The sequence below is a fragment of the Eretmochelys imbricata genome, chromosome 6, assembly GCF_965152235.1.
Source record: "Eretmochelys imbricata isolate rEreImb1 chromosome 6, rEreImb1.hap1, whole genome shotgun sequence".
Taxonomy (NCBI): Eukaryota; Metazoa; Chordata; order Testudines; family Cheloniidae; genus Eretmochelys; species Eretmochelys imbricata.
In genome coordinates, this window is record NC_135577.1 from 60,930,688 (window position 1) to 60,942,726 (window position 12,039).

At 47.0% G+C, this 12,039-nt stretch overlaps 1 protein-coding gene across 1 annotated transcript in view; it reads right to left on the minus strand.

The window, feature by feature from the left end:
* MYBPC3 (myosin binding protein C3) overlaps positions 1 to 12,039 on the minus strand; it is a 136,288-nt gene that overhangs the window by 16,615 nt on the left and 107,634 nt on the right. Inside the window, exon 30 of the mRNA XM_077819970.1 lies at positions 8,607 to 8,802. Within this exon, the coding sequence (XP_077676096.1) occupies positions 8,607 to 8,802 (196 nt within the window). The remainder of the gene's footprint in view (positions 1 to 8,606; positions 8,803 to 12,039) is intronic.

The following is a 12,039-nucleotide window of genomic DNA, read 5'->3' on the forward strand; positions in this document are numbered from 1 at the left end:
GATCACCCAGTCAGTTTGGGGTTTGTGCTCCACTTCTTAACAGTCTGTCCTGAAGTTGGTACTCACACTCTTGAGCCACTTCAAACAGCTTGAGAGTGTATAGTTCTCTTTCTTCTCTGGGGATGAAAGGGACTTATTTCAGGACAGTCCAGTTTTTGGTTGCCTGCTTCCTCACCCCAGTCCCCAAAAGGTAAGAGCACATGAGGCTGTAGGCATTAATCCCTCAGCAAGTAGACATCTGTCAAGGAAGATTAACTGATTTATCAAAGGATCAGTGATTGATGTATTGGTTCTCTGACAGCCAGGTTAGGCTCTCACCCTTTCAGCTGACCTATGCATGCTGTTACATAGCAACTGTAGCACTGCCGTCAATAAAAAACAGCCTGCCTGTTTCTCCCACGTTTCTCTCCTGCCAAGAACATACAAATCTGGAGAGCAGAAGGTGCTGTTGACAGAAGTGAAGTAGGGCAGCTCTGATGAATGAGGGGCTGAGTCAATAATTTAAATTCATGGTTTGGCTGCAGATGGCTCTGCAAGTATCCAAGCCCTTTTGGTGATCAGCAGGAGATTAACTGAAATTTAATGTTGTGGCAAAGCTATCTACCTAAGAATTTAGAAATCTTACACCAGTCCTGCAGGCCTGGTACATCTTAATAAATGTAATAAGATTACTCACACTTTGTCAGCCATTAAGTTTCTATGGGAAATGGTTCTCTGACAACTGATATATATATTGTGACAGGGTCGGGCTAGATGGCTATAGGAGAGTAATAGAAGGCAGATATATTAGCCCCAGGCTAAGTAGGTCCCTTTTCCCTGGGTAAGGTAACAGGGAAGGTTCCAGAACAATCAGGAACCTTTTGGAGACAATTAAGACAGGCTGATTAGAACACCTGCAGCCAATCAAGAAGCTGCTAGAATCAATTAAGGCAGGCTAATCAGGGCACCTGGGTTTTAAAAAGCAGCTCACTTCAGTTTGTGGTGTGTGTGTGAGGAGCTGGGAGCAAGAGGCACTAGGAGCTGAGAGTGAGAACGCGGACTGTTGGAGGACTGAGGTGTACGAGCATTATCAGACACCAGGAGGAAGGTCCTACGGTGAGGATAAAGAAGGTGTTGGGAGGAGGCCAGGGGGAAGTAGCCCAGGGAGTTGTAGCTGTTGCACAGCTATTCCAGGAGGCACTCTAGACAGGTGCATTCCACAGGGCCCTGGGCTGTAACCCGGAGTAGAGGGCGGGCCCGGGTTCCCCCCAAATCCTCCCAACTCCTGGTCAGACACAGGAGTCGTCGACCTGGACTGTGGGTTCAGAAAAATGGCCACGCTGAGGGCTGCCGTGAAACTCCAAGGCGAGCAAATCCACCAATAAGTACAAGACCCACCAAGGTAGAGCAGGAACTTTGTCACAACTGGTGTTAGAAGTGGGATCTGGTGTCCACAGCGCGGCGGAAGAAGGAGGGTGTTTGGAAGGAGGCGGGGGGGAGGAAGAGGGTCTATTTTTATTTTTTTTCACCACAGTGGAGGAGGTAGTGCGGGCACTGATACAAGCAACGGCTGCCCAGGAGGAGGCTACTCGTGTCCAGGCAGCCGCCCAACAGGAGGCAGTGCGGCTGCAGCAAGAGACTACTCGGCTACTGATGGACCAGGCTGCTCAAGACCGGGCTATGTTGCGGGAACTGGTAAACCAGGTAAAGGCCCTTACAGAGCTGAACCGTGGCCATGATGGGACGCAGATCATTCGGGCCAGCAATTGCCTGCAGAAAATGATGCGGGAGGATGATGTAGAGGCATACCTCCTGGCCTTTGAGAGGACAGCCCTGCGGAAGGCTTGGCCCAAGAACAGTGGTCTGGCATCCTCGCTCCATTCCTGTGTGGGGAGGCCCAGAAGGCCTACTATGATTTGCCTGAAGAGGCTGCAGCAGACTACCCCCAGCTGAAAGCAGAGATCCTGGCCAGATCTCGGGTAACAACTGCAGTGCGAGCCCAGTGATATCATGAGTGGAGGTACTAGGAAAACAAAACCTCGCGGTCCCAATTATATGACCTCATCCATCTCGCATGAAAGTGGTTACGAACTGAGTCCTGGAGTCCAGAGGAGATACTAGAGGTTCTGGTCATCGACCGGTACATGAGAGGACTACCGCCAGACCTTCGCACCTGGGTAAGCCAGAACCAACCCTCCACCTACGACGAGGTTGTCGCGCTGGTAGAAAGGCGAAGGACGGCTAGTGACCTGACCCGACCAGTTAAGGAAGAAGCACCCTGGGTTAAACTAGTAGCACCAAGCCCTAGAGCTCGGGTAACTGGGCCACCAGGAGAACCTAGGTGGAAAAAGAGAGGGGCTGAAGGCCCACCAGAAGCCACAAGGAGTTGGAGCACTGAGGGGAAAGAGAATCGTGATGTTAGACTACCCAAACCCAGAGACCGGGGAATGCCTAGGGCTCCATACAGGTGTTACGCCTGCGGGGAGTGGGGACACATAGCTGCACAGTGTCCCAATGCCGAGGACCCTATGCAGTGTAACCTAGGGAACTGGGCAGACCCGTGCTCCCTAATCCACCTTGTGGGGGTCTCACTAACCCCACATATGTACACTAGACCAGTGAAGCTAAATGGTGTAGAGACCACAGTACTGGTTGATTCGGGGAGTGCTATCACGCTTGTCTCGGGGAAGCTCGTGAAGCGTAATCAGCTGCTGTGGGCCAAGTGTACAGGGATAACATGCATCCATGGGACAGTTGGTTATTACCCCACCATCCCAGTAAAAATCGAGATTCAGGGGAACACTACTGAGGTAGCAGCAGGTGTAGTCCTTAAACTCCCATACCCAGTGCTCATAGGGAGGGACTTCCCAGGGTTTGGAGACTTACTCCTGGTAGGGGAATTGGAGAAAGGGGGAAGCCCTGAAAGTAGTGAGGCATCCACAGTAGACTGTCAACCCCCAACCTTCTCTGAAATATCCCCAGATTTGTTCTCTACTCCCAGACAGCGTAGAAAGACAAAAAGGGAAAGAAGGGCAGCTAATGCCTTGGGAACCCAAATACTGGCCCAAAGCCAGAGGTTCGTTCTTGTAGGTAGGCGGACCCAAGCAGCTGAAAAGGAGGCCACCCAGGAGGAAGAAGCACCCGAGTCTGACCCACACCCTAACGCCTCTGAACCAGTAGAGGCAACAGAGACTGACCCCCTAGATCTCGGGCAGATTAGCCCTGGGAGAGGAAATTTTGGATGGGACCAGGCTGAAGACCCCAGGTACGACAACATTAGGAAGGAGGTGACCGAAATAGATGGGGTCCCCATGGAAGGGAAAACCCAGGGATCAGGACCCTACTTCATAATGAAGAAGAATCTCTTATACCGGGTTGCACCAGTACAGGGGCAGAAGGTACAGCAGATCCTAGTACCTCAAAAACACCAGAATGCTGTATTAAATCTGGCCCATAGTCATCTTTTTGGGGGGCATTTGGGGGTAGAGAAGACCCTGGCATGGATCCTACGACAATTCTTCTGGCCCGGAGTATATGAAGAAGTGCGGAGGTACTGTGCATCCTGCCCGGAGTGTCAGCTGCACAGTCCCCGTCCGCACTTGAGGGCACCATTAGTACCCCTTCCCATCATAGACGTCCCCTTTGAGTGAATAGCCATGGATCTAGTGGGACCCCTGGAGAAGACAGCCCAGGGCCACCAATATATACTTGTCATTTTGGCTTATGCTACTCACTACCCAGAAGCCGTCCCCCTATAGAACACGGCCTCTAAAACGATAGCTAAAGAGTTGGTGGGGATCTTTGCCCGAGTGGGGCTACCAAAGGAGATATTAACAGACGAAGGTAGCCCATTTATGTTGAAGCTAATGAAGGACCGCTGCTCCATATACATACCCTGAGAACTTCAGTCTATCATCCACAGACTGATGGGCTGGTAGAAAGGTTTAACCGAACCCTCAAGACAATGATAAGGAAAGTGGTAAGTTGAGACGGGAAGGATTGGGACACCCTACTTCCCTACCTTATGTTTGCAATCTGGGAGGTACCTCAGGCCTCCACTGGGTTTTCCCCCTTTGAATTATTATATGGGCACCACCCCCGTGGCATACTAGATATTGCAAAAGAAATCTGGGAAGAGGAACCCAATGAGGGGAGAAATATAATTGACCATGTATTGCAGATGCAAGAACGGATAGCCTGGGTCACCCCTATTGTACGGGAACATTTGGAAAAGGCACAGGAGGCCCAGCAAATCTATTACAATCGCCAGGCAAAAGTCCGACGGTTCCAACCAGGGGATCGGGTGATGGTGTTGGTACCCACAGCAGAAAGCAAGCTTTTGGCCCAATGGTAGGGGCCCTATGAGGTGGTTGAACCCGTGGGGGAAGTAACCTACAAGATGCAGCAGCCAGGATGCCGGAAACAAGAACAAATTTATCACATTAACCTCTTAAAGCCTTGGCACCAACGAGAGGCATGTGTAGTGGCCCAAGAGACCCCAATCCAGGGAAATAATGTGCAGGAGCAGATCAGGATATCCACTGATCTGACACCAAACCAGAAGAAGGAGGTAAATGAGATGATCAACCGATACCAGAACATGTTTTCAACCAAACCAGGCCAGACCATTGAAGCATATCACCACATTATCACAGACCCTGGGGTAAAGGTAACTTTAAGGCCCTATCGGGTCCCAGCAGCAAAAAGGGAGGAGATCAAGGCAGAGGTAAAAAGGATGTTGGAGCTGGGAGTCATCGAAGAGTCCCACAATCAGTGGTCAAGCCCGATTGTGTTGGTGCCCAAACCCGATGGCACCACTAGGTTTTGTAATGACTTTTGTCGGCTGAATGAGATATCCAAATTCGATGCATACCCCATACCCTGTATTGATGAGTTAATTGACCGCCTGGGCAATGCCCAATTTTTGACCACCCTTGATTTAACAAAGGGATACTGGCAGATTCCCCTTGCCAAAGATGCGAAAGAAAAGGTGGCATTCTCTGCACCAGAGGGTCTGTTTCAATATACTGTTCTTCCTTTTGGATTGCATGGGGCACCTGCCACCTTCCAGCATCTTATGGACAAGCTCCTATGGCCCCATACCAGTTATGGAGCGGCATACCTGGATGGTGTGATTATACACGCCCCTGACTGTGGGAAACCCACTTAGGAAAGGTGGAAGCAGTTCTGGACACGCTAAGATAGGCTGGTCTCACAGCCAACCCAGCCAAGTGTGCTATACGGCTAGCCGAGGCTAAATACCTTGGCTACATTGTAGGAAGGGGCATGGGTAAGCCCCAACTAAACAAACTAGAGGCTATCCAAAATTGGCCCCGGCCGAATTGGAAAAAGCAAGTCCGGGCATTCCTGGGTGTGGTGGGGTACTACTGACTATTTATTCCCCATTTTGCTACGAGAGCGAGTCCCCTAACAGACTTGATAAAAGCCTGGGGTCCAGACATGGTGAAGTGGACAGATGCCGCAGAGAAAGCATTCATGGGTCTACAGACAGCCCTCTGCAGTAACCCCTTGCTTATAGCCCCAGACTTCAACAAAGAATTCATTTTACAAACAGACGCATCTGAAGTAGGACTGGGAGCTGTCCTGTCACAGATGGTCAGAGATGAAGAACACCCAGTCCTCTAACTCAGCAGGAAACTCCTCCTGAGAGGGCAGAAGTATGCCGTGGTTGAAAGAGAGTGCTTTGCTGTAAAATGGACCATGGAAACACTATGTTATTACCTTCTGGGACGACGGTTTACCCTTGTGACCGACCATGCACCCCTCCAGTGGATGCAGTGAAATAAAGAGAAGAACGCAAGGGTGACCAGATGGTTCCTGTCCCTACAACCTTTCCAATTCACCGTACAACACCGGGCTGGAAGCCACCATGGCAATGCAGATGGCTTGTCACAAATACACTGCCTGACGTCCCAAGTTACCCAACCCCGTAGTGTTGAGCAGAGAGGGGGGATATGTGACAGGGTCGGGCTAGATGGCTATAGGAGAATAATAGAAGGCAGATATATTAGCCCCAGGCTAAGTAGGTCCCTTTTCGCTGGGTAAGATAACAGGGAAGGTTCCAGAAGAATCAGGAACCTTTTGGAGACAATTAAGACAGGCTGATTAGAACACCTGCAGCCAATCAAGAAGCTGCTAGAATCAATTAAGGCAGGCTAATCAGGGCATCTGGGTTTTAAAAAGCAGCTCACTTCAGTTTGTGGTGTGCATGTGAGGAGCTGGGAGCAAGAGGCACTAGGAGCTGAGAGTGAGAACGTGGACTGTTGGAGGACTGAGGTGTACGAGCATTATCAGACACCAGGAGGAAGGTCCTATGGTGAGGATAAAGAAAGTGTTGGGAGGAGGCCATGGGGAAGTAGCCCAGGGAGTTGTAGCTGTTGCACAGCTATTCCAGGAGGCACTCTAGACAGGTGCATTCCACAGGGCCCTGGGCTGTAACCCGGAGTAGAGGGTGGGCCCGGGTTCCCCCTAAATCCTCCCAACTCCTGGTCAGACACAGGGGACGTCGACCTGGACTGTGGGTTCAGAAAAATGGCCAAGCTGAGGGCTGCTGTGAAGCTCCAAGGCGAGCAAATCCACCAATAAGTACAAGACACACCAAGGTGGAGCAGGAACTTTGTCACAATATGTAAAATATAAAGTCATTTTTACGATATATAAAATGACTGTATATATCATGATATATAAAATGACTCTCTCTATATAAAGTCATTTTTATGGTACAAGATGTAGCAAACATTGGAAGGAAAATACTTAGTATTGTTGTACAGGACCAGAGCATGCCTTAGGTCAGGAGTGGGAAAACTACAGCCCAGGGGCCGCATCTGGCCCTCCAGACGTTTTAATCCGGCCCTTGAGCTCCCGCCGGAGAGCAGGGTCTGGGACTTGCCCCACTCTGGCGCTCCAGCCAGGGAGCAGGCTTGGGGGCTTTCCCTGCTCTGCGCGGCTCCTGGAAGCAGTGGCATGTCCCCCCTCTGGCTCCTATGTGCAGGGGCGGCCAGGGGGCTCTGTACACTGCCCCCACCGCAAGTGCTGCCCCCGCAGCTCCCAGTGGCCGGGAACCACGGCCAATGGGAGCTGCAGGGGCAGCGTGCAGTGTGCGGTTGCCTGGTCGTGCCTCTGCGTAGGAGCCGGAGCGGGGACATGCCGCTGCTTCTGGGAGCCGCTTGAGGTAAGCGCCGCCTGGAACCTGCACCTCTGGCCCCCTCCCACGCCCCAACCCCTGCCCAGGTCCTGATCCCTATTCTGCTCTCGGTCCCAGCCCAGAACACCCTCCTGCACCCCCAGCTGGAGCTTGCACCCTCTCCTGCACCCCACCCCCCAATTTTGTGAGCATTCATGGCCTGCCATACAATTTCCATACCCAGATGTGGCCCTTTGGCCAAAAGGTTTGCCCACCCCTGCCTTAGGTCCTTTGTGTCTAAAACCATTAGGTGCTCACTCTTGCCATCTTTATCCTATATATATATTAAAATTTTTAAAATTCTCAACAATATGTAATAAGCTCCATATTATCAGTTCTAAACGGTCAGAAATTATATTAAATAATAAAGTTCAATAAAATTACACATTCCCAGAAAGATATTGACAAATTGGAGGAAGTTTAAGGAGAACAAAAATGATCGGGTCTGAAGGAAGTGATTTAACCTTTCCTCCTAGAAGAGCACAATATTTATAATGTGGCTAAGCAACATTTTACTCTTAAAATATTTGCAGATGGTTAACAGCAAAGATAAAATATTATTTTGTATTATTAGTATTTAGCATTAGCATTATTTAGTATGTTACACAGAGCTATAACAGAATTCTTGCTGACTATGAGATATATATTAATTTGTGAATAATCTTCCAAGAGAATTTATGGAAGTGCCATTAAAATGAGAGTAGAAATGTGCAGTACAGAACAATTCTGCACTGGGCTACAAGGGATGGACTGTCTTTGGGCTTGCTTATGGGATATGTTACTCTGCACCAGAGGGTTGTAAATCCTAGTGTACCATTAGTGTGTTGTTTACTAACTGGACTTGTGGACACTGCAGGCACCCAATAAACATTCCGTAGTGTGTGTTAAGGTAGTCCTGTGAAGAACTTCACTAACATGTACTAGGGAGCTTTTTGTATGTGCCAGCAGTGTCCACACAACCAGTAAGTCCATGACATGCTCATGTGAACTAAAATTTACACCCACTGATGTGGACTAATGCATCATGTAGACTAGCCCTTATCTAATCTAATAGGTCTTTCCATCTCTGTCTGCTATAATTGTATTAGACAAGTATTCTCTGAATTCTTTTAGAAAATTAGGGTAAATTCACAACCTGAATCAAGTAGAATCCCCTACTAATATATTAGCGCCCCTCTCTGACTCTGGGAAGAGTAGAATAATACACATACTAGTCCCATGATTTTTTTGCATTTACAACCCCTGGGTGTAGAAGGATCATGATACCAGCATACTAATTCCTGGATTCATATTTCCTACCTGTAGTAAAATCATGCATAAACCCACCAGGGCTGGGATCCATACTTTCTTCTCCTGTGCAGAAGGATACACATACTAATTCCACAATTTTAAATGTTGAGCTTTAGAGTCACCAGTGTCTTACCCATTATCTGCATGGTAATAGCAACCTTATCATTCATGTTTTCTATCTGAACTTCCACTTCATATGTTCCTGAGTGGTGATGCTCAGCCTTTCGAATGAACAGGATAGTGTCTGTGGTGCTGTTCCGAATTCCCACCTCTTTGGCGTCTAGTGTTTGACCATCTTTTGTCCAAGTGATTTTGGGTCGAGGTTTACCCTGCAGGAAGAAAAGAGCAAGCTTATTCTCTGGACAACAACAGATTTGCTTTTTTCAGGGTCTTTTTTTTTTTTTTTTGGTCTATAAAAATAGAAGAATTAATTTCAGGTGCTGTACTGATAGATGAACATATGATTCTTTGTCTGCTTCTCCATTTCCTGGGCCCCTCTAGATATTTCTCTTCCATCCTCATGGGTCAATAGCATGTTCTAACTGGGCAATGTAGATATAACACCCCCATTTTAACATAAGTCATTCTGGGAACAAACACTGACAAAAGACTGAAGTTGACTTCTCCTCTGAGATTAATTAGGAGAGCTAGCTATCTCAATGCCCCTTTTCTTTGGAGGATGAGGAAATTGAGAGCAAGTGGAAGATTAACAACAGAAACCTCATGTGTTTTCTGTTGAGGCTGTTACTCCAGCTACTGTTCCTCCCACCAGTCCCTGACTCCCTTCTCCAGTTGCTTTCAAGGCCTTTCAGAAGCTCTTGTCCAGAACTGCAGCGTCCTTGGATCTAGAATTTTGGTAGTGCAGGACAAAACACATAAACTGATATATTTCACTCCAAACAGTCAGGCACACTGGCTGTGCCCATAAATGAAGACATTCTGGAGCCAATAAAAGATCTATAACCTATACTTCCATTAATACCAGCCACTTCCAAGATAGCTGATATTTAGCTCCTCAAAAGTGCTTTGGGTCCTTTTTTTCAATCCTACATTGGGGTTCCTATTCTTTCAGCAGCCTAAGAAACATCCAAACAATTTGGCTCTCAAAAGTACATCCCTAGAACTTCTGGGCAGGAACCCTTATTCATTAGGCACCTTACAATCCACTGTACTACCACATTTGCTGGTTAACTGATTTATTCAACTGGGACAAACTGGTCTCCTCTTCTTGATCAGCTGCTTGAGGACACCAGAAATGAGGCAAAAAAAGTCTCACAAAGTCTCACTCTGTCAAGCTGTCTGAAGTGGTTCATGAACGTGCATGCCCATCTCATGGCAGTCTGTCAAGAACAAGGGCACAAACCCCCAACTGGTTGTGTGTTCTATAATTAGATTTCACCAATGAAATATCAGGTGTGAACTCCTCAAGCACTATACCAGACTTAGCATGGAGTCAGACAATTGTCTTAAGCACTGCGGTCTATCTTGCCACCCAGGAAAGCCTGCCTTTGTGTTAGATGATCCCTTATACCAAAAATCACATCAATATTCAGGTTACTCCCAGTCTCAAAGGACCAGTCACTTACCCCAGGTCAATTGTACCTCATATCTCAAACCAAAGACAATGCTTGTAGCCAATCCTATAATACACTAACTACACATTTATTAACTAGGAAAAAGAAATGAGTTATTTACAAGGTTAAAGCAAGTAAATATACACATACTAATGAATTACAGTGTTGGGTTTTAAAAGGTATAGAAGCTGCTGTAATATGCAAGTTCTATATGTCTTTTAGGGCTAACCCAAGCTAAACAGCTTGGGGATCGCTTGTTTAAGCTTAGAAATACTGCCCTCTCAATTCCAAGCAGTATAGTGATGCAGTTCCTTCTGGTCAGGGATATTTATTCTCTTCCCCCAGAGTTCAACGTGTGACGGAATGCGGGTTTGTGCATGTCTCCTCTTCGTGGTTGTGGGGGGGAACAATCAACAATCATTCCCTGATATTCCACAATCATTTCTCTGGTGTCCGCATGCCTTCTTTTTTTGGGCAGGAGATGATAACTCTCACGGTAAACTAGTATTTCACACATGGTAATGCTTCTCTCCTGACTGGGGGGTGGGGAGGGCTTCTAGCTTCATAGCAAACACTTTAATAGTTACAAAGCAAACACTTGTATATTACCTTATAATATGGGATACAGATATTATAAGTGATATTTGTGAATGCAGCAACTCACAAGCATTTCATAAAGTCCAAACACTAAACACATTCTTAGAAACTTAACATCTATTTTAAAAATGCTAACACACTAGTTTCCAGCTATGCATTTGTAAGTGTTCAGTGAGGTTTAAGGGCATTGGCATGAGCTGGCACCTGGTCTGCCAACATCACATACTCCCTTCAAGCAGCAATGAATGCCTCTGACAAGCTGCCCTCTCATTTGCCATTGCGGTAACTATGCAAAGATCCTCTGAGCTACAGTCCTCCAGACTTCTCAAGATGCTGCAGAAGCACCATCGAGGAGTTGTGCTTCGAAGGTCCTGAGATCTTTAAATCAAGATGATTCTCTGCTTACTCTGAGAGACTCAAGAGCATCCTTTAGGTTTTCTTTGCCACTACAAGGAAGTTCTCTTTTAGATACAAGTACCTTCAGGCAAAGGTCTGGCCAGAATTTATACTAAAACACCCGGTGAGCCACCTGGAAAGTAACCACACTATTCTAGGAATAGGATCTTTACTCTGTCCTCTGGATCATTAGTTGTTGCATTAGAATGCAAGCAGTAAGTTTGATGGTCAGTTTGAGAGCCTTGGACTAGACCATTTTACAGATCTCTTCCATTTTCTCCCACATTTTGCAATGCCTTATTTCTTCCTGCCATGGAATAGAATCACCTCAGACCAGTGGATTCTCAAAGTACCAGACAAGGTTTCTTCATCCTATTCCAGTCCATAGCTGCCTCCCTCCCTCTTCATCCCATTTCATGGACCCTTCTGAGGATAAACTTGAAAAAAGAAGTGGTCTCTTCCCTTCAACTGGGAGCCATAGAAGAAGTTTAAAACAATTTAAATGAAAAGGATTCTATTCCTGTTAGTTTTTGATTCTCAAAAGGAAGGGAGGATTAAGTCTTATCCTGGATTTTAGGCATCTGGTATACTTTTTTACTCATCTTAAGTTCTTACTGTCCATCCTCCCCTACCTAGATATGCAGGAGTAGTTCACTGCTCTCAGTTTAAAGGACACATATTTCCACACTATCATCTATCTGTTTCATAGGAAGTACCTCCGTTTCATAGACTCAACAGTAGCAATACTGGATCTTTCCATTTGGTCATATCACAGCTCCAAAGGTCTTCACCAAATGCTCAACAGTAATTACAGTCCATTTCAGAAGGGCGGGAATTCACATGTATCCCTGCTGATTCAAGGCAAATCCTTTCAGGATGCTTCATCAGTTCGGAAATTGTTCCAGTTTCTGGGTCTCTGAGATTACCAAAATCAACACTCATTCTTACTGAAATATTGGAGTTCAGAGGCATGGCCTTAAATTCCATCCTAGCCAGCGG